This window comes from Rhinolophus sinicus, linkage group LG04 (assembly GCF_036562045.2).
Source record: "Rhinolophus sinicus isolate RSC01 linkage group LG04, ASM3656204v1, whole genome shotgun sequence".
In the NCBI taxonomy this organism is placed as follows: domain Eukaryota; kingdom Metazoa; phylum Chordata; class Mammalia; order Chiroptera; family Rhinolophidae; genus Rhinolophus; species Rhinolophus sinicus.
Window position 1 is genome coordinate 68,541,182 of NC_133754.1, and position 23,100 is coordinate 68,564,281.

The 23,100-nt window shown below is 46.0% G+C and overlaps 1 protein-coding gene across 2 annotated transcripts in view; it reads left to right on the forward strand.

Moving 5' to 3' along the window:
* Positions 1–21,046, forward strand: part of PRAG1 (PEAK1 related, kinase-activating pseudokinase 1) — a 54,380-nt gene extending 33,334 nt beyond the window's left edge. For both annotated transcript variants that reach the window (XM_019750557.2, XM_074329704.1), the window contains 2 exons: positions 8,682–9,433; positions 15,856–21,046. In XM_019750557.2, the coding sequence (XP_019606116.2) occupies positions 8,682–9,433; positions 15,856–17,049 (1,946 nt within the window). In that variant the 3' untranslated portion in view covers positions 17,050–21,046. The remainder of the gene's footprint in view (positions 1–8,681; positions 9,434–15,855) is intronic.
* The last annotated feature ends 2,054 nt before the right edge of the window (positions 21,047–23,100 follow it).

A 23,100-nucleotide genomic window follows, 5' to 3' on the forward strand; every position in this document is an offset into this window, starting at 1 on the left:
TGGATCAGAATTGGAAAGGTAGAATTAGTTCAAGCTAAAGTTGCTTGAAACCAGAATGTAGTGTCTACCTCTCTAATATTATATACTAAGTCATAATATATGTTTAGACTATATATGTATTTTGTCAGTAGGAATTCACTGATGAAAATGATAGCTGTCATTGACTTTTTGCATCCGCAGTGGAGTGAGGTGAGGACAAAGTCATCCCAGTGCATAATAGTAGCTTATGTAAACTTGGAACAGCATCAGGTTTTTATTATTCAGGTTTTGTGGCCAAAAAAAAAAAAAAAAGTTTTAAATTTTATAAGAAAAACAAACAATTGAAATCAACAACTGTGTTGCATCTTTAAAATGAGTTTGTCTAAATTTTATGTTTGTGAAATATCATTTGTGTATCAATGTTAATTTTGTAGCTTTATGCTTGTATCGCATTTCATACTCCTCAAAGCACATCTGTTATCCCATTTGTCCATGTGAGCAGTTCAATTGAACAGTGAGTCAATTCAGTGGAAGGAAAAACCCATCTATGCAGTTGTTTAGTTTATGCTTGGTGTGGGAGGACCCAAGTGCATGTGTCAGGACAGACCTATGAATGCTGGCAAGGGGAGGCTTGTCTGCAGTGAATGGGTGGATGGATGTGAGGGGAAACTGTCGGCTAAATGAAATTGTCATCAGAAGACTCTTGTGCTTTAATTGGTTACTTTTAAATATGCAAACCTCATGTCCCATTAAGATCATTTTCCTTTTTGATTTAGGGTAAAATTCAGTTCAGCCCTTGGACAAACATCTGTGGATGCCAGGCTCCCAGGGTACAGGAGATTAGAGAGTGTTCTGTTGAACTGAAACTGTTGGTACAAACACGAGATAAGAGGTCTAACTGTACAATGAACGTAGGTATAAACCCACGTGAAGTTATGCAGCAGGGCAGTGTCGGTATTATTTTTATAGCCAGCAAACCAGAGATACAGAAAGTTAAGTAAATATCTTGACAGTAGCCGCTTGTTTTTCTCAATAATAATGCCAAGTAGGTTTTTTAAATATATACATGAATTCAGTCGTTGATTTGGTAGATATTTGTTGAATATAAACTATGTACTGGGTATAATTCTAGATGTTGAAGATACAGCAGTCACACACAAAAAAATGCCCCCCCCAAATGCCCCATCCCTTCTTTAATGTGGGGAGAGATGGACAATAAGGAAGATAAAGGAGTAAAGTAGCCACGGGTCAGATGGCAGTAGGTGCTATGGGGAAAATTGAGCCAGGAATGTGGCAGGGAGGGGTGGGGGACCTGTGAAGGGCAGAGACAGTCAGTCACAAAGATCAGACATCAGTCAGAATAAATGACAGCCTGACTTTCATTGAGCATTTGCTCCCCCACTCAGGCTGTCACCTGAGACTGTATAAGAAGAAAGAGTATGTTTTTAAGGGTGGTCTTGAAAAAGGCATCTAACACTCTCTACTTAAAAATAGTGTATTTTCTGACTATTAAATTGACGTGTTAAAGCACTTGATCCTAAATGGATGGGTCTGGTCTAATATATTACACTGGAGTTTGCCCCACCCTCCCACCTACATGGAGACGGACGGAGTCATGGGTTCTGTTCTGGGAGATGCATTACTGAAGGAGGAAGAAGATATCCCAGAGGAAGAGGTACTCGTTTTTAAGGTTGTAAGGCCTGAGCCCTTACAGTATCACTAAAATGAACCTTCATCTTTGTTTCAAATATTTCCCTTCAAACTGAATTTTAAATATATATATACTACTTCAGTAAAGCCAATGCTTGTCTGTGGTAAAAATTCAAACGGTGGAGAAAGGTATGAAATGAAGTCAAAGACTTCAGATAACCTGCATCGTAGCTCAAACTACCACTTTGAGCAGTTTTTTCTGTATCACCTCAGAAATTTTTATCTATATCATAGATCTCATTTCCATGCATTTTTGTACTTATATCTTGAAGTCTTTATCTCAGAATCTCTAGATCTACCTCACTTTTTAAAAAAAATTTTATTGGGGAATTCTGGAGGACAGTGTGTTTCTCCAGGGCCCATCAGCTCCAAGTCATTGTCCTTCAATCTAGTTGTGGAGGGCGCAGCTCAGCTCCAAGTCCAGTCACTGTTTTCAATCTTTAGTTGCGGGGGGCACAGCCCACCATCCTCTGTGGGAATTGAACTGGCAACCCTGTTGTTGGGAGCTCGCGCTCTAACCAACTGAGCCATCTGGCCGCCCTCTACCTCACTTTTTTTAATGCTGCATAATTTTTCATTGAATTGGTGAAACCCTTTTCTTATCAATGCATGTTTAGGTTATTTTCATACATATATTTTCAAGTGTACAGTAAGATCCTGTAACATACACTGAAATAATTTGATGAGCATATCTGAAAGATAAATTCTTAGAAATGGAATTGATGTGTCAAAATATGTGTGTTTTAAATAGACGTTACCAAATTATCCTACCAAAATGTCAATTTCTACTTCCATCAACAGCGTGTGAAAGTGCTTTGAACTAACTTTTACTATTAATTTGGAAGAAAACCTTTAATGATTGTGTTGTAACAGGGGATTGAAAGGTCATGATTCCGGAAGCACCCTTGGGCTGTAGGCATGGAATGCTTTCCATGAGCCTTTTTTCCAAACTTGAGACCAGGCTTCTCCTCTTTTGCATGTAAATCACATTCATGTCTTGAAGATTGTTTCTTGGGATGATTAAGTGGTCTGGAGAGACTCCTCACAAATGCCATATTTTCCATCCAGTTGTAAAACGCTAATAATAATGCTTCCATGTTCAGACCACATTTACCTTTTTTAAAAAGGAGTGATTCCTTTTGAAGGAATGCTTTGTTGCTTTTCTTTTTTTTTTTTTTTTTAAGCACTTAGAGTTGAGCCTATTCTGATTGTGGGACCAAACAAGAGGTTGCACAATTTTCCTTTAGAGGAAAAAGTTACATGTGAGAGTAGAACATTCCCTCCCCCCACCATTCACGTCTTCTGGGGGTGGGGAGAAGAGGTTTGACAGAAATCTGTAAGACTACCACTTCCTGTGTAACACAAGCGAGGTCCCTACACAGATGGCTTTAGTTTTCTTACCTTTAACGTGAGAAGATTGAACGAGCCACAGGGCATGGGCAAGGTTCCCTCCATCTGCTTTGTTCCCTATGCCTTTCATTTAGTAGGTGCTCGAGAAAAACTGACTGAACGAATGGATAAATCTGATGCAGCCATTTCCAGCTATATACTCTACTATCTTCATTTTTAAAAATGCTACTCTTAAGTTTTTTGAACAAAGGAAAATTCCATTTGCTTTACCTTCCTGGAAACTCTAGAATAGTCAGACACCAAAGCTAAAGTTTGGAGCTTGGGGACTCTTAGCTGGGACTCTACCCTTTGCCTCCACACTTGCTCAGGCCCAGCTGCTGCCAGGAGGCAGAGCTGTGCACTGAGGGAGCCAAACGGTGCTCATTCATACAGCTCAAAACTGGACTGACCACTTCCTCCCTCAGCTCAGCTCTCATTTTGGCTGTGGAGAACAATGAAAGTGCCTATTAAAACCCAGCAAGAAGAGAAGACTCTATAATAAGGAAAACCTTATAGCACTACATTTGAACTTTTGGCCTGCATTACTGCATAGGGCTTAAGCTTTTTTTTTCCTGACTAGTGAAAGCCTGATTTCTCTTTCTTTTTAAATATAATGGCACCAAACTGGTATACTTTCCCCTTGGTCCTTTTAAGATCCCACCCTGTACACCATGTGTGATGTGTAGTTTCCCACTAGAAACTCTCTCCCTGAAGCACGTGCACTAAAGGGATGCAGAGGTGTTCTCCGTCGTTGGCTACTGGCTTTATATGCAGAATTAGAAATTGAGAGGAAAACTTAGGCACTGAGAGTTGGAGCTCCATGGCCCAATTAGCATGCAAAATCATTTTACAAACCTACAGTGAGGTAACTAATGATGTAGGCAAACTTCCCAGAAAAGTATTTTCCATTCTCACTCCTTTTATACCCTAATTGTAAGCCAGAATTTGGGAACTGATTTAACGCCAGCATAAAACCAGGACATACAGGCATACCTCGTTTTACTGCACTTTTCTTTATTGTGCTTCAGAGATGTGGCATGTTTTACAAATTGAAGGCAAGACCCTCCACCAGCCCAAACTCGCTTAACTGTGATACTTGCTATATTGGCGGTGGTCTGGAACTGAACCCGCAATCTCTCTGAGGTCTGCCTGTATTTGAATTTGTCTCATGTGCCTTTAGAGCTGAGTCCTGAGGATATGGGCTGTTGGCCAGTTTTTCAGGATGTTTTTAGGCACAATTTTCTGAACCAGTGGTTTGCCTGTGAATTCTGAAACTATTTTAGGTATCAAGGCATATGTGTTCCCTCTTCTTTTTGGCTCTTCTAAATGCAGAGTGTGGCAGCTGCTGCAAATAGTCACAGTCGAGCTGCCCTGTTGCCTATGGCCGTGTTTAGGAGAAAATTCCCCATGGAAGAGTCAAGAAAAGGACAGTCAGAATGGGTCCTTAGGGGTGGCCCCGAGGCTGCAGAAGAAAATAGGTACTGTTTGTCTCATAGGGGAGAAATCAGTTTAAAAAAGGGCCACGTGTTGGCATCTATTTCAAAGTAGCCCTAAGAATATTAACAGCTGAGATGTTGTATGGTCCTGAGGTTGCTGGGAGTTATGGTCTTCTCACCATCTGTGGTTCCACATCTGGAGAACAGCTTCAAGGACCCATAAATTCAGAAAGATGGCTCAGGCCGAAAGGCTATATATATATATACATTTTTTCCCCAAATACAAAAAGCACAATATGCCTATATAATGCCCCTTTATATGGTTTAAGTGCACATTTCAGATGAGCCTCACTTCACCGGGTGAGGTTCCGGTAAGTACAGTTCTCATGTCTTTGGGGAACTGCATGGTTGAGGAGCGTTCTGCAGTGCATCCTCTGATTAGGACGTGCTTTACGCAGGGGCTGGGTGACCAGCACATAGCATCTAAACCAGGGGTGTCCAAACTGCAGCCCACGGGCCAACTGCGGCCCATGATCCATTGTTAATTGGCCCGCAGCAAATTCCAAAAATATCTTTAGTTTACTTAAATAACCCAGGTGAGGCAATACGTACTTCACCTCGAGTGAGTGGCCCGGCTGTTTGTGTATTTTACTGCATATGGCCCTTGGTGAAAAACGTTGAAAAAAGTTTGGACACCTCTGCTCTCAACAATAAAGGAAAATGAACCAGCCCACTCTCTACTCCCTGAAGCCACGCCTCTTCCTAATACCCAGTACTTCTTGCCTAAGTAGTTACAGGATACAGATCTGATGAAAGCCACGGTCAAGCACAGTCCCCACCATCCCCAGGAAAAGCCAGAGAACACAGAGGGTCCGGAGAAAGTTGTTTCCTTCCACTGCCTCAAAACATGACTTATTTTTTGTACTAAAGCAGAACCTCTTAATTCTCTGGTAATCTACAGAATAAGAGTGTACAGATTATTTTTTTTAAAAACCAATTCCTGCTATCCTTACAGATTCAAAAGTGCACCTTTGGAAGCTGTGGGAACTAGAGATAGAGGAAGGGTTGAAGCGAGATTACCATCTGCCTAGAGGTATTTTATTTCAGAGGCAGCTTTGAGACAAAATGCATGTTAGAAGAGGTTGAAAATGGAGAGAGTGGCCGAAATTATAGACTATTAGCGCTGGAAGGGGCCTTCACAGTGATGCCATCCCGGCAGTTTTTAAATGAGGAAAGTCGGGGTGGGGTGGGGTAGGTCAACCGCTAGTTACAGGTTCATCCCACTGTCTGCCCTCAGCTCAGAGCAAAGGCAGAAAGGGATGCATTGGCGGCATCAAGGCGAGCTTTACAAGGAAAGCAAGGGGGACAAACCAGTAAGGATTGGGAAATAAGCACAAGGCTTACAGAGGGGCCTTAGCTAAGTACCTGATTTGTCACGACCTCCCTGGTTGTGGGACTGGGGACCAGGAGTCCTGGTCATAGGCAGGCTGTCCCTGTGGCTGGAGGCTCTGACTAAAGCATTGACCAGGGATTCTCATCACACTCCACTTTCTCCCCTCATCCCCTATCTTCTGTGTATTGATAATACATTGAGAATGCAACAGTTAGATGGGATTGGGCTTTGGCTTTCGAGAACGCAGAAAGGCCAGGAAATGCACGTGGTTCCGCCCAGCCACCCTCTTGCTCATCACCTGGGGGATTGGTGGCTGAGGCTTGGTGTCCTGTGACAGCCCCATACATGAGGGGTCTTGCTATTCCTCCCTTTTGTAGCCTAGGATCTAGTGACTGAATCTCCTCCTCTCAGCCTGTGCTGCTAGAGGAAGGAGGGGAGGAAGTGTCACCACCCTAGCCTTTATCTGTCCCCATGTTGGACCCGCCCTTGGGAGGCATAAAGCTTCTTCCTGGGGAGCATGGAGTGGTGGACCTATGGACTCCGGAATTTCAGAACCTGGTGATGTCACCTGCAGTTAGGATCTCCCCTCTGGCTGGCTGTTTCTTGCGTGCCCCCATTTGGACTGTTGGGAGGAGAATACATGGGCGTGAAGCTGACTGGTCCCAACTGCACCACTGCTGCTTGATTTATAATTAACCCGGGCCTCCTGGAAGGGATATAAATCACTCATTCAGCCTTGCTGGCAGGCACCCTGCCTGTCATTAGCCAGGGGGGTAAGGTGGAAAGGAAAACTTGTTCTGATCTTGATAAACCACTGGAAGGCTTGAGTGACTGCCTACTGCAGACGTGGGAGCATGCAATGCATCCTGCTTCCTCCTGGGTCTGGTGAGAGATGGTGGAGCCTGGAAAGGTGTTGATGTGGGATGGGGTGAGGAGGGCTAACAGCCTCCCTCTGCTGCACAGCGTTTTTGTTTGCATGAACCTATTGGTTCCCAGCTCCTATGTTCAACAATCTGTGTGTACTAGCTTTGTCCTTCTGTGAGCTTTGCGTTCAGGGATGTACTAGGCAGGAGGTGCCGTGCTGCCACACGCTGTCGGGTTGTGTCTGAGTGTCAGTGAGGCCGGGGCATGGATGTCAGTGCTTGCCCTGCCTGGGGCAAGGCGAGCCCTGAGGACACGGTCATTCACCTTGCTGCCGAGAGGGTCCCTCCTCCCTATGGAGCATCCTAAGTGAGGAGACCCACGGTTGATCTAAGGGGCTTGGTGCCAGTGTTTGTCCTTAGCGGCCATTCTGTCCTCACTTTGGTTGCAGAAAACAGAGAGGGACTCAGTGTGGGTATGAAAGGTTATTAACTGGTCAGGAGCAGTCCTAGAAAGGTCAGGTGCATCTGAGTGAGGTGACGCAAAACTAATAATTTGCTTCCTTTGTGGCCTTTCACTACTTGCCTCAGGCCTATGTGTTTGCTGTATCTCTTTCAGTCTAGCCTTTCTGCTAAGGTGGGGAGGGATACAGGCACCACATACCTTACCCTTAAGATGACATGGCACCGTGAGCTAAATGAGGGGTGCACATCATAAGTACCTATTCCCTTGACTCTAAGACCCATTTTTCTGTCACATTTTAACCTTCAGGATTCTAGGGTACATTTTACAACCTACGAATACAGTTAGTGTTTTCTGTTATGCCTTTAAAAGCTGTTTTTAAAATAGTGTGTACATCTTCCAGTCACTTGTTAGAATGAAAGAAATGAGTATTATTTCAATTTGCCCTTTCCTGTTTCCAATGTCCACAACTTTTTCTTACATATTTTTTTTTTTACCTGAACTCTTGTTTCATTGTGAAACCTCAATTGTATACACTGATACAAAGAGTAAAGTGCAGTCCTCACCCTGTCTACATGAGCCCTGCATTTCACCTTCTGAGATGTTTCTGAATTTCCCCATGCTCTGTGGTGACCTGTGCCATGTGGAACCTTGCCATCAGATTCACTGTCCATGGGCACCCCTCTGGGTCTGCAGAGCTCAGGAAAGGCTCTCTTTCCCTTAAGATCCGTTTCTTTAATAAAAATCATGTTCCTCTGCCTTCCAACTTATCTGTGGGCCAGCCCTGCTCCCCGAAGCCATTAGGGTGTTTGTCAAAACTCACAGAACTACACACTAAAAGGAGGGATTTTTACTGTAGGTAAATTGTGCCCTCTGTAAACCTGACTTTTAAAAAAAGATCCAGCCAAACCACACACGTTGAGGTTCGTAGTTGCTCTTGCAGCATTGTTTGCAAAATATTCGAAGCAACCTAAGTGTCTATCAAGAGGGAAGTGGCTAAATAAATTATGATACCTTCATACGATAATATGAGATCGCTATTAAAAAGAACTAGATAGATCTGTAAAAAGAACGAGACACATCTGCTCTGAACTATCTCCAAGATGTAGCATTACTTGAAGAAAAGCAATATTCCAAGAAAGTTTGCTCTCCTTGTATAAATGTGTTGGGTCGTTTGGCGTATCTTCAGAGGAATATGCTGGGGTGGTTTCCTCTAATGAGAGGGCCTGAGTGCTGAAGGCCAGGGTTGGAGGAAAACTTTGTTGGCACTGTCCACCTTTTTTGGCATTTAAAATTTTTTGCATTGTGCATAGGTCGTCACTTCAAGAGATAAATAAAAATAGACTGCTTTGAGATAAATAAATAAACAAAAACAAACAAATCAAGCCACAGGGCCCTGGAACTGAGTGGCATTGGCCTCCAGCCTCATTGTTCTTGTTTCTTGTTTTCAGGCCCATCATCTGAGCCGAATCACTCACCCACCAACAGTGGGAAGAAGCTCTTTGCTCCTGTTCCATTCCCTTCGGGCTCCGCTGAGGATGTGTCCCCCAGTGGCCCCCTGCAGCCTCCGCCTCTCCCCCAGAAGAAGTTAGTGAGCCGGGCGGCCTCTTCACCGGATGGCTTCTTCTGGACGCAGGGCGGCCCCAAGCCGAGAACGGCAAGTCCCAAGCTGAATCTCAGCCACTCGGAAACCAACGTCAGTGCCCATGAGGAATCCCACTTCAGCTTCTCCTCAAGCCCCGGGAACCGCCACCACCATACCTTCTCCTCCTCTGAGCCTCTGGAGAAAACTTTCAAAGGCAGTGGCCACTGGGTCCCAGCCGCAGGGCTGGCAGGCAGCAGAAGCAGCAGTGGCAGCCCCAGCCTCCAGTGCAAAGGGGTCCAGTCGTCCTCCCAGCTGAGCATGGCCAGCCAGGCCTCCAGCAGCAGCACCCAGCTTCAGCTCCACAGCCTCCTGAGCAGCATCAGCAGCAAGGAGGGCACCTATGCCAAGCTGGTGGGGCTCTACGCCCAGTCCCTGGCCCGCCTCGTGGCCAAGTGTGAGGACTTCTTCATGGGCGGGCAGAAAAAGGAGCTGCACTTCAATGAGAATAACTGGTCACTCTTCAAGCTGACCTGCAACAAGCCCTGTTGTGACTCAGGAGATGCCATTTATTACTGTGCCACCTGCTCGGAGGACCCCGGCAGCACCTACGCTGTGAAGGTAGGTGCCACCTTTCCTTCCATTCTGCAGTACAACCAGCTGCTCCTGCCTCGCCAGAATGGCAGCTTGAGCAAATCATTTCACCTCTCCCGGCTACAGGAAAAGGGTTGGGTCCTAAGCGTCCTTTTAACATTTCATGCTCAGTGATTTCACACTCTGCCTGGCCCAGGACATGGGGCAACGAGATTTGTGCTATGAATAGAAGATGCAGTGCTTTCAGGCGTGAATTTATGTGAAATGGAGCTGGAAGGAGAGTTAGGCTTAGGCATCGTATTGAACAATCAATTGATCATTCAATGTACAGCTAGACTTCTGGCTGAGTATGTAAGTATAACTATTTGACCTTGAATCCTCACAGGGTAGGTAGGTTTTACAGATGGGGAATCTGAGGCTTCAAATGATTAAGTAATCTGCCCACAGCTCATTGGGGGCAAAGATGTATCTGAACCCGAGTTTGTCTCCAAAGTCTACATTCCTATCTGTTAGGAAAAATGAAGTTCAGTGGCTGCGTGCGATGTCGGAGGGGTGGTCGGTTGGGGAAGAGGGTTGTCACGTTGTGAGGGGTGTAAATGTCTAGCTATTGCGTTGTTTTGTACACCTGAAACTAAAAAAGAAAGAAAAATGAAGTTCAGAGAAGTGATTAATCCCAGGTAACCCAGCTCTTTAATCTTTGACCCTGGATCAGAGCCATTGCTGCCACACCCCACTGCTCTCTCAGGGTGAAGCTCTGAGCAAGCAGGTGGCGCGTCTGCACCCACCTGGCCACGCTGCGCTCTGCCATTGACTCGAGTCTTTTCATGTGGCCCCCTTTCTTGTCTTCTTTGGTGTCCTTTGAATATCTATGTGTCTGTGGCCCTTCTATAAATGCAGACTTTTGTAGGAGTAAGGAGGGGAACTCGGAGCTGTCTTCTGCCATCACCTGTCCCATGCTATTCTTTTATTTCTAGTTAGAAAAAAAATGTAAACAGTAAACTAACGTGAAATGACCTTGGTGGGGTAGCTTCATGCTTAACAGCGATATTTTTTTAAAAATGTGATGATTATCAGCCAAGGAAAATTGCAATGAATTTTACTTTGAAGCTTTTCTTTTGAGAAATTGGTGATACCACCATAAAATATAGATTCGTCACCCATGATTTCTATGTTTAAGGGTTTGTATATAATTACTTGCTGCCTTCCTATGGGAGAAAAAAAAAAAAAAGAAGTAGGGAAGGGGATAGCTACTAGGAGGCTTCAGTTTACTATACGGAAATCAAGGCCCTGAAGAACTAGGAAGTGTGGCCAAGGTGGAAGAAAACACAAATGTCTGGAATGAGATTCTGTGGATTTCCTGAATTTCATTGCCTCCTTAATCTACACCCAGCAGCTTCTCTCTGGGTACCCTGTCCTTCCCTGCCACTTCCCCAGCCATGATTAGAAGAACAAAAGAAGCAATCACAGCATTTCCCTTCCTATTAGGATGGTGCTGTATCCAGTCAGGAGGGAGGGAGCAGATCCTTCAGTGAGCTGAGCACAGTTAGCCTGTTATCACTGTCAGCCCAGAGCCAGAGGACTGTATGCATCCAACAAAAGGGACGTGGATTTGAAATCCTTGAAAGCCCAGGGGATGGAGGTGCCTGTAGGGCGTTCGTCATTTTTGCTGGCGCACTGAACCTGAGAAGGTGAGCTGTGCATCTCTTCTCTGCGTTCACCTACCTGTGTTCAAGTGCATCGGTCACTCTCACTGGTCTCCTGGGCTGGACCTGGGGGTTCATTCAGTGCCAAGAGACAGCTGACCTCTCCATTGTGAGGGGGAAAGAGCCTGATGGAAGAGGCTTACTCCCTCTTGCCCGTGGGGTGAAAGTGATGTGGCCCTCCTGCAAAGAACGAAAGGGCCACCTGGGGTTTTTATATCCCTAAGTGACTGTGGTGTGCAGCTTGCATTCTAGGACCTCCTAGCATTCGCCACAGTCTCTGAAGAACAATGCAGAGAATTCAGCTTTCCCAGAGGATGGTAAAAAGAAGCCTTGCTCCTCATTTCATTAGAAACGTAAACCATAAAGAAACTGGAAGACAGGCCTCGGCCCTCTAAGGAAGACAGGCCCAGGGGTCTCCTATCTGACTTTGCCAGACACTTGGCAGCTGAAGGACTATCTCTGTACCGTGTGAAAAGGAAATTTGGAGACGAGCTTGAAATACTCAAGAGTCTGGGGAACAACAATATCAATTTGCAAGTGTGCCTGGCCTGGTAATGGGGGGCGGGGGCGGTGTGAGATGGGGAGCATCATTTCGCACGTGCAGCTGTTCCACTTCATTAACTGTGCAGTCTAGACGGAGTACAGTCATCTGGATTCCGCAGCGGGGGAGCCGGTCCCCCTTCCCACTGCCTGTCTGTTGCTGAGCTCATTTCATCTGTGCCTGGTAAGCGGGCACCATGGTTGCAAGTCCCCATTAATAAAAGCATGTTCCCACCTGCTCCCCCTAATGCCGGGTCCTGGTCTGTGGACTCAGCACCCTGCAGCAGCGAAGAGAGGAAGCCGGCTCTGCAGCCCTACACCGTGAATATGTGGCAGTGAAAATCATTAGCTGTGTGCAAGGTTTGGAAGCTGTTTCATTCCTTAGTCAACTAGAATTCCAGTTGGGTAATTAGGGAGCTGTGTGAAGGCGGCTGGGCCTTTTATTTAACAGATGTGACTTAGCCCAGCTTCTCAACCACAAATGAGGCCATAACTGTAAAGTTTAAAAAGACTCGGCTCAACAAAACATTTGACATGTGAGCAGAACCAAAGGTTTACGTGAAGGTCTTGAGCCAAAACCTAAGCACAGACACCCTGAAAATGAAATGGGGAGAGGGGGTGGTGGTGAGGGGAGACAGGGACCGAGAGGAAGCCTCCTGCTCCCTGTCCCTGTCGTCTGTCCCTCCACCCTGCTCTGCATGCAGGTGGTGAGGAAGCTACAGTCCAGCAGAGGACAAGCTCACTGGTGTTGGACCAGCTCACGTACAGTCCAGGTGCCATTTACTCTGCTCCTTCATTTACATCTCTGTGCAAATTGTCAACAGCTCCGCTGGAGCTCTGCTGGGAGTGTGCTGGGCCCAGGCCTTTCATGCCCTTGAGAAAAGGGATCCTTGGAAACACTTCCCAAGCCCCGGGCATCTGTGCAGTAACGGTTGGTACAAGGGTTGGTACAAGAACCTGCAAGCCGGCAGCACCAAGCCTGGCTGCAGCCCAACCTGCCTGAACAGTCACCATAGCAACCTTTCCTGGTGACTGCTCACCTGGGCTAGGCGCTGTGCTGAAAGCCACACCTATGTGGTGTCATCTAAGGCTGACCATGGCCCAGGGAGGAAGGAGCTGTCACTGCCCCTGATACACAGAAGAGAAAACAGACTGAGATAAATATAGTCCGTCCTCATTCATGGGTTCTGTATTTATGAATTTGCTGCTAAAATGTATGTGTAACCTCAAATCAATACTTGTGGCATTTTTGTGGTTATTCCTGGACGTTCACAGAGTGGGGGGAAATCTGAGTCACCATTACATGTAAATTCCGAGCTGAGGTAGAACAAGGTGGCATTCCACCTTCTCGTTTCAGCACTGTCAACCCCGTCCTTTCCGCCATTGATTTAGTGCCTCGTGCTTCACATTTTTGTGCTTTTTGTTGGTGATTTTGCAGCTTACAATGGCCTAGCTGAGTGCTGAAGTCCCGTCTGATGTTCTTAAGTGCGAGAAGGCTGTGATGTGCCTTCAGGAGAGTATTGGATAGGTTTCATTCCGGCATGAGTTAGAGTGCTGTTGGCCATGAGTTCGAGTGTTAATGAATCAACAACATCTATTAAAGAGGTGTCTTTAAACAGAACAGAAACAAACACATATAAGACAAGGTTATATATTGGCCAGTGGATAAAAATATTGTAACCAGAGGCTTGCAAGAACTTCACATTGTATTTCTCCCTAGGACAGTGGTTCAGGATTCACTAATTCAGTGTTTGTGGCTACTTAATAAATAGAACATAACTACCGCAAACAATGGGATTCAGTTGTAACCTGCTAGTATTTGCCGAGTTTATATTGAAGCCAATGCCTTTTGCATTCCAAAGCCCACTTTGACCTCTAGACTACTTTTCAGTTGTATAGTCATGGGCAAATAATTGAACCACGTGAAGCCTCAGTTTCCTCCTCTGTGATAGCATCTACCTCACTGGTTTGTTTGAGATTTAATAAGACACTGCGGGGGAGTATTGACGAGGCACAGTGACTCACATACGAGAGTTCCGTTGGTATCTTGTGATTGAAAAGCTCTCACTGGACGGGGGTGACCCCGACATCAGTAATGCTTTTCCCACATAGCCACAGATGGCAGCGCAGACAAGTCCATACACAGTGGGGGATATTTATACGCAAGACTATTTTTTGAGGACCCCACTCCCAACCCCCACCCCAAATTTCCTTTAGTTAAATAGTATTCCAGAAGCCTACCATATAAAAGCAGAAGGCAGTTGGGTGGACTAGAATAAGAAAGAGCCTACAATAATGCCCTTTCCATATGTATTCCAGGATCGGTGTTTTTTTTTTTGTTAGTGTGATTGGAACCAATGTCTGGGATAAATGCACTTCCCTTTTATTTCTATTCTACTTCTATAATAGAGAGATTACTAGATTAATGTGTTACCTCCCCTGCCCCCCCAATTATCTTGATAAAAGTTTCCTCAGAGGCTGAACTCTTTTATCCCAGGTTTCATGCTGAGAAGGTTTGTATAGCTGCAATATAAATAGACCTCTGTGAAAAGGTGCTGCCGTGGAACTTTTAAAAACAGCCCCTGTGAGCATTGTGGTGCTTCAGGAACACCGCTGTAATCATCTGAGTGGCAATGCAGCAGCCCGAAGGGTTGTTTTGGGATTGTTTGCAGGATGATGTTTTCTAGGTAGATGCGAGAGGCCTTTCTTCTCAGGATTACATGCTGATCCTTACATTTCTATAACGCATGGCTGAGGTTGCACAGTATCCTTCTGAGAGAGGAGACCATCTTCAGTCCCTTCCAGTGTAATTACAGGGAAATGGAGGCCTATTGGTGTGTGGCTGTCCAGCTGCGCGGCAGCTAGATGAGGACTGGTGCTGCTCAAGATGCTTGGGCGGCTGGCACTGTTGTCAGGACAAGGAGATGGTGAAGAGGCGGGAAAGAGACGCTTGTGGGATTCTGGGGATCAGCTGCTTGTTTATTCTGACCTTTGGTTCAGAGCGTGCCTTTGGCCCTCTGGGTTCTCTGTCCCTGGAGAGCTTTCTGTTTTCTTTCAGCTGCTCTGATTCACCCTTGGAGGAGATGTGTGTGGCCTCCACATAGCAGTTCCACCAAAATCAGCCCTGCAGGTCATGCCAGCTAGTAGGCATTGCGTATTTACCTGGATCTAGAAACTAGGGCAGCCTAAGAGAACGTGGCCAAGGCCTAGAGGTTTAAAGCCGGCATCTGCCCCTCCAGTTCCCCAGGAAGGGAGCGCTCCAGCCATCAAGCACGTCTGCTGTCTGCCAGCTGCTGACTCAGGTGTGAGGAGTGCAGAGCAAAGCGGACTGCCTGTGTCAGCTCTGACTTGGCTTCCTGAGAATTTGCCCAGCCCAAACTGGGGGCAGCATGATGTCTTCCCACCAATACCAGAGGGCCACACTACATGTTGTTCTGTAGGGACCCCAGTCTTGCTGGGTTGTGTGATAATTCTATGTTTTAACTTTGTAGGAAATTGCCAGACTGTGTTCCAAACTGCACCATTTTACATTTCACCAGCAATACACGAGTTCCCATCTCTCTGCTCACCCAAAGACGTGTGTTATTGTCTACCATTTTTCCTATAGCCGTTCTAGTGGGTGTCAGCTGGTACCTTATTGGAGTTTCGATTTGCATTTTCCTAATGAGTCATGATGTTGAACATCTTTTCATGTGCTTATGTTCATTTACATATTTCTTGGGTGAAATGCCTATTAATATCTTTAGCCTACTTTTTGATTGGCAAGTTTATCTTATTACTGAGTTGTAAGAGATTTTTGGAAATTCTGAATAGAAATCATTTATCAGATATGTGTTTTGCACATATTTTTTCCCTCAGTCTATTACTTGCCTTTCTGTTTTCTTAAAAGTATCTTTTGAAGCACGAAAGTTTTGAATTTTGATGGTGTCAAGTTTATTGATTCTTTCTTTTATGGACCATGCCTTGGTTGTGAGATCTGAGAAACCTCTGCTCAACCCAAGGTCTCAAAGACTCTCTCCTATGTTTTCTTCTGAAATGTGTATATTTGGGCTCTTGCACCTAAGTCTGTGTGATCCGTTTTGAGTTCATTTGTGTGTAAGGGTTTACGTTCGCCTTTTCGAATGGGGGTTTCCAAATGTCCGAACACCACTTGTTGAACAGAATGATGGACCCCACTCCTGACGTCACTTTTCCTTTCCCCCACAGATCTGCAAAAGCCCTGAGCCCAAAACGGCCTCATACTGCAGCCCGTCTGTGCCTGTGCACTTCAACATCCAGCAGGACTGCGGCCACTTTGTAGCCTCAGTGCCCTCCAGCATGCTCGCCGCTCCGGACATGCCCAAGGACCCTCTGCCTGCCCTGCCCTCTCACCCCCCTGCCCAGGAGCAGGACTGCGTGGTGGTCATCACGCGAGAGGTGCCCCACCAGACTGCCTCTGACTTTGTGCGGGACTCGGCCACCCACCATCGGTGTGAGCCGGAAGTGTACGAGCGGCGCGTGTGCTTCCTGCTTCTGCAGCTCTGCAACGGGCTGGAGCACCTGAAGGAGCACAGGGTCATTCACCGTGACCTGTGCCTGGAGAACCTGCTGCTGGTGCGCTGCACCCCGCAGGCCACTCCCGCCCCCGCCCCTGCCACCCCCACTCCCCCTGTGTCCTCGGCTTCCTCCAGCACCCCTCCCACCGCCACCTCCCATTCCCCTGCTGCTACTGCCTCCCCTTGCCCCTCGGCTGCCCTCCCAGCCAGTGTCACCCCGAGCCCCGCGGCTCCTCCCGCCTGTCAAGGAGTGCCCAGTGAGAAGCACTTGCCCCGGCTCATCATCAGCAATTTCCTGAAGGCCAAGCAGAAGCCAGGCGGCACCACCAACCTGCAGCAGAAGAAGAACCAGGCCCGGCTGGCCCCCGAGATCGTGTCTGCCTCCCAGTACAGCAAGTTTGATGAGTTCCAAACAGGCATCCTCATCTACGAGCTGCTCCACCAGCCCAACCCGTTCGAGGTGCGGGCCCAGCTGCGAGAGCAGGACTACCGGCAGGAAGACCTGCCCCCGCTGCCCACCCTGTCCCTCTACTCGCCCGGCCTGCAGCAGCTCGCCCATCTGCTGCTGGAGGCCGACCCCATCAAGCGCATCCGCATCGGCGAGGCCAAGCGGGTGCTGCAGTGCCTGCTGTGGGGGCCGCGGAGGGAGCTGGTGGAGCAGCGCGGCACCTCGGAGGACGCGCTGTGCAGCACGTTGCACAACTGGATCGACATGAAGCGGGCCCTGATGATGATGAAGTTTGCGGAGAAGGCGGTGGACCGCAGGCGCGGAGTCGAGCTGGAGGACTGGCTGTGCTGCCAGTACCTGGCGTCCGCGGAGCCCAGAGCCCTCTTGCAGTCCCTGAAGCTCCTGCAGCTTCTGTGAACGCTGGCAGCCCCCAGCCCTGCACTTTAGCTGCCCCTCTCCGTGCCTGGCCCCGTCCTGACCCCCATACCCCACCTTGCCTGGGAAACACTTGCGTGTTCCTGGGAGATGGTACAAATGACTTTATACTGGATGTAATATATATACATATATATAATATATAAATAAGAAGGACTGGATGCCATTGCCCGCTCAGGCCTTCTGTCCTCCCTTCCCAGTTTTTTCCCACAATTATGTACATTTCTAGCGCAGTGCAAGGTCCTGAGGATACTTCTGCCACAAAATGAAGCCTGGACTCTGCCTCACTACCCGATTATGTGATCGCTTCACCCTTCTGTCAAATGCCTATTGAAAAAAACAAAAAAAAACACAAATTTTTTTTTAATTTTGATTGAGTCATGAGCAAAACTTTTTATCCCCAAGCGTCCAAGTATGTTAGCATCGTTGGTGGGTAAAATTGAACATAAGCCTCTGAAGCAGTCACCAGGCTACTTGCAGTGTCCTTGATCTTACACTTCTCGTGAGGTAGAGCAGCAGGCCAGTAGGGCCTGGCCTGCTCAGCACCAACTAATCTTCCCTGCTTTTTTCCCCACCTGGCAGTCTCTTAGGAAGAATGCAGACAGAGCTGTGGTGATCCCACAGATTTGGAATTCAACCCTACTGCTCTAAACCATTTCCAGTTTGCTAAACCTGGTTACTATTTGTATCAATCAGAGGCCTGGCTGAAAACAGAATCCTCCTCAGATGGTTCAAATACCAAAACCTTAACATGGGACCATTTAGAAAGATGTGGCAGGGTTAAGAGGAAAAACGAAGCTGAGGCAAAAGCAAGTGCTGGCATGGGAGAGTCACCTACTCACTCTCCCTGTTTTCCACCTGTCATTGCCAGGAAAAGACCGATGGGACACCAGACAGCCAGGGGGGCTTGGGTGATACAGTGGGCAGGATCAGCCTCCCTGGGCAGGGAAAGGGGGAGAATGCATGGGGTGCCAGTTGGCACACAGCCCACTGTTCCTACTGTACTAGATAATGGCAGTACAAGAATAGTACTCGGGTGTTTCCACTCCCAGACCAGTACTTTCTGCTGTTCTAAGCTCTTTCCCATTTCCCTTTCTAAAAACTCATACATTTAACACACTTACTGGCACCTACTACCTACCGTGTTTCCCTGAAAATAAGACCGGGTCTTATATTAAGTGTTGCTCCAAAAGACGCATTAGGGCTTATGTTCAGGGGATGTCCTGAAAAATCATGCTAGGGCTTATTTTCTGGTTAGGTCTTATTTTCAGGGAAACACAGTACTGTAGTCAGTATTTGTCACCATGCCTTTAAAAGTGCACAGAATTAGGAAGCCACAGAGCTTTCTTCATAAGGACACACAAAAATTCAATGATGACTCATGTGAAAAGAAACAGCCCCCAGACCCTTGTAATTTTATCTAAAGGCTAATCTTCCAATTTGTGAACTAATTTCTGAAACCTTGTTAATAATTATGGATGATTTAAAATAAATACAGAGATTTTAATGGATGTCTTAGAAACCTAGGAATGTGGCTAGCAACCAGGATGGGGGAAATCTCCCAGGTCCCCTTCTTCATGTTAATATCAGTCCTTTTGCAAGCTCCACCTTCCTGCCATGGACTACAGGTATAAACACATCCATATTTCCACATATCAGCAGTGAAGATAACACTTGTGGAGCACATTTCTTATTTCAATTGTTGCTTGAGCACTCAGGAAAGAACTGGTTAAAACCAGCTTCCAACTATGTTTGTAGAAGAGAAAGAAAGAATCTTTGAACATGGAAATCATAATTCTCCATAGGACCTGTCACGCTGGTTGTCTTTGTTTCAGAGAGTATTATTTTGACTATTGTTTGTTCCTGGGAATTTTCCAGGCAAACCCTCCACCCTGGATTTTGCTGTCTTTTGCTTTCTTGTCCTTTCTCACTTCATGTAAATAAACAATGGAGAGGGAGGAAACAAATATTCTGCCAGGGGAATGCAGTGCCATTTGGAAGCACATGTCTCAAGAGGCACATTTTAAATCTCTGAATTAATTGTACCTTTTTTATATGCCACCCACTTCAGAAAAAAAAAAAAAAAAAAATTGAGGTTGTAAAAAAAGTTTTTAAGAACCAAAAGGAACCAAAAAGTAAAAGTGGAAAGAGAAGAAACTATGACAATAAATCCTGATTGAGAAGAATGATAGCAATCAAACATAAAACTTAACTTCTGAGCTTTCCGCCAACCTAGAAAAAGTAGAAGACAGCTGGTTGCAGAATTCTTTGTGTAATTTTAGGAAACAGTTCAGTTCATCAGGAGGAAGAAATCTTTTCCCAGTGGTTGGTTCTAAAGGGAATTTGTCAAGGATTTTCTTATTTAAAGACATTGAGTAATGTCCTTGATATTAGTTTTTAAAAAAAGAAAAAGAAAGAAAAAGATTTTTCCAGATAGGGCAATTCCTTTTTTTTTCCTCCCCCTTTCTTCCGCCTCCCCCCCACACTCTGGTTCAAGCTGTTGTTTCTCAGTCTAGTTGTGTAGGACACAGCTCCCTGGCCCATGCTGGTATTATGAGCCTTGCGCTCCCCCTGGCTGAGGCAGGCGGCCGCTCACAGCAGCTCTCGCTGGCTGCGGGCCACTCACACTGGCCACCGGCCACTCATGGCAGCACGTGGTAGCCCACAGCAGCCCACGGCAGTTCACGCTGGCCATCGGCCACTCACGGTAGCCCACAGCAGCTCACGCCAACTTCCAGCTGCTCACAGCAGCCCTGCTGCAGGGAGAGCTGTTGTTCACAATCTTAGCTATAGAGGGCGCAGCTCACTGGCCCACGTGGGAATTGAACCAGCAACCTAGGCGTTAGGAGCATGGTGGTGCTCCAACCACCTGAGCCACCGGGCTGATTCCAGGGCAATTTTTTATATCCACCATTGGTGAAATCCAAGTGGGTAGCATTCAAGCCTAACTCCATCAAGGAGGTTTTATAGGGTAATTGCCACCCATTCATCTCCATGGGTTGGCTTTTTCCATAAATGGTAAGTGTGGCTACAAATACTAGGTTTGGCAAACAGCTTCAGTCACACTAAATTCAGAGGCTTAATATAACTCTTTTTGTGTTACTTCAAAATACACCTGGGATGCATGGCTTTATCTCACAGAAAGCTCAGCACTAAATAGATTAAGTCCAGAAACAACAGCTAATTCCATAGGACTGAGGTTCAGAAATAAGCAGTGACCTTTGTATGATGACAGTCTCATAACATCTGGTTATTTAATACTCCTGGTATCTGTGAGTTCATCTTTTTTTTTGGCTTTAGATCCAACTACTGGTATTTAAATCTCCAGTTTTTTATTTTCTCTCCAGCTCTGAGTCAGGCCCCCATGTCCTCTCCACATTTGTAACTTCTGTTGTTAACGTGCCTTTCCCTTTTTCATGCCAAGATGTGGATTCTTTTTTCTTCTCCTAAATTCTTTCCTGTGGGCGTTATGGAGCTGTACATCTAAATTGTTACATCCTTGCCAGAAGCAAGTAATTCAGGGATTATTTATTTATCATAACACATGGCTCAGATCTAAAAAGACAGGGCTCTAGGGGAGCTGCAGTGACTACTCCCCGTAACACTTCCTGGTTTTCGAGAGCTTAGGACTGGAGAAAGCTCTTTTGTGATATCCACATGTACTCAAAACAATTATGAGGGTTTTGAAGAGGGAAGACACATGTTACTTTAATGACTTCTCTGAAATTTGTTTTTCAAATACATAGCAGTAAGTGAGGCAGCCGTTTCCCACTCTGCTGACTATCTACAAATCCTTGAATATCTAAGGATAAGCTTTATTAAATCTCATTAAAAATAGTCGATTTGTAATGTAAAATCTGCTTGGCATATTTAAAAGAGGGCAATGTGAATGGAATTGATTCATTAGAAACCAAACTCTAACCCAACTGATGTCATTGCTAAAAATAAAAGACAAGAATAAAATGTTTAGGGGAAGTTCCATGGGGTGACTGTCTTGACAAATCACTCTTTCTTTTCTCTTTTCAGATGCTAATTAATGAGGGTAAGGGATAGCCAGGGAGACCTACTCCGGGCAGGAGATATCCTAGGAGGATTCATGCCCTGGGAAGGAGGTTATGAGGCAGCCTGATGAGCCTGAGGAAAGAAGTCTAAATTAACCCAAACATGATATTGATTTAGGGGGAACTGGGCTTGGGTTAGAACTTCCATGATCAATTTGGATCCTTACTGGATCCTGGTACTCAGTCTTCTCGGATCTGCATCTTTCTTCCCAGGACTTGACTATATCCATTCCAAGTTTCTGAAGTGGTGGAAGCAAAGTCACATTTGCTCAGGAGCTTTCTGCATGCCATCACGCCCACTTGGTACTGGACTATCCCAGTGGGGACCTATATTTGTCACATATTCTGAATTCTGGATTCAGATCTTTCTGGATCCTTTCCCAGATGTAATTACAGTTATTTCCTACAAAAACACTGTCCTGAACACTGGATGTGCGTAGACTATGAAAACTTGTATGCATGGTATTAGGACTTCAAGGTTATTTTACATGTTACTGACTTAATGCCCTATTGGGGATAATCAGGCATGAAGACAGTTTGGGGGAACTGAGCGTGGAAGTCTAAGGAGAGAAGAGAAGATAGGAGAAGAGAAAGCAAGATTCAGAGAAAAACCACCTGCCTTACCAGTTGCCTGGATCCAGCCCTGATGACTCCCCATGACCCCCAAAAGATTATTCACTAGTCGTGTTGCGGTAACAAAATACCATAGACTGGGTGTCATGCAGGGTGCTCGCTACAGGCTCTCTGGTCCCGCTCCCCACACAAGAACACAGGATATGGTGAGGCCAAAAAGGAACACCCACAGAGCCATAGATAGGGGAGTCATATCACTATACTCTCCTGGCGTCTGGGTTGGAGACACAGGAAGCCGGAGCCATACTATCCACAACCTGCTGTCCACTTCTCTGCCAACCAACCTCACTTGCTAGCTGCAATCCACTGTGCTAACTGCAATCTGTGCTTGCTAGCTCAGCCACCATCTTCTTGCTAGCCACCATTTGCTGCTAGTGTAGCCACAGCAGTTGTATTAGTGGCCAATGGCTCACTGGTTACAGCTGACAGCCAACTAGCCACATCTGATGGCCATCCAATCATAGTTGATGACCATTTACTACCCAAGTGAGCACCTTTCCAGGTGAGGGCGAGAGCCTGGAAACTGCACTCCTGGCTCTGTCTCCACACTGGGTGACATAAACAACAGAAATTTATTTCTCACCGTTCTGGAAGCTGGGAAGTGCAAGATCAACGTACCAACAGATTCGGTTCTGGTGAGAGCTCACTTCCTGGTTCATCGACAGCCATAGTCGTGCTGTTTCCTCACATGGCAAAAGGGGCAAGGGAGCTCTCAGTGGTCTCTTATGACACTAATCCCATTCATGAGGGCTTCATCCTCATGACCTAATGACCTCTCAAATGCCCCACTACCTAATACCATCATTTTGGGAATTAGGTTTCAACATAGGAATTTGGGGGGGACACAAACATTCAGTCTGGAGTGTCATGCTTGTCAGCCCTTTACTGGGATCATACAAACACTTGTATGTCTATTTTATTCTCAAAGATTTCCAGGGATGCGGAAGCTATAGAACTCTAGATTGTGTAGATTTCGACTTCAGAGTTTATAGTAGATGCCTTAAAATGTCAGAAAGACTTATATCCTTTATTTACTGACCGTTCTCATCATCACAATGATGGAGACGATGTTCAGTTTTCCTAAAGCAGTAACAGAGATTTCTTCTCCCTTATCCCTCAACCTTACTGTTTATTTATTCTGAGTAAGTAAAACATAACATGACACTAGAAGCCAAAACTATTGAAAACAAAAATACTCAGAGAAGTATCATTCCCCCACACTCTGTCTCCATTCCTCCATCCTTTCCACCGTGCTCCCGCCCCACCCCTGTAGTATCCAAAACTCACTAATTTATTAACTCATTAATAAATTAATTCATCCAACTTTTAATGATCTCTC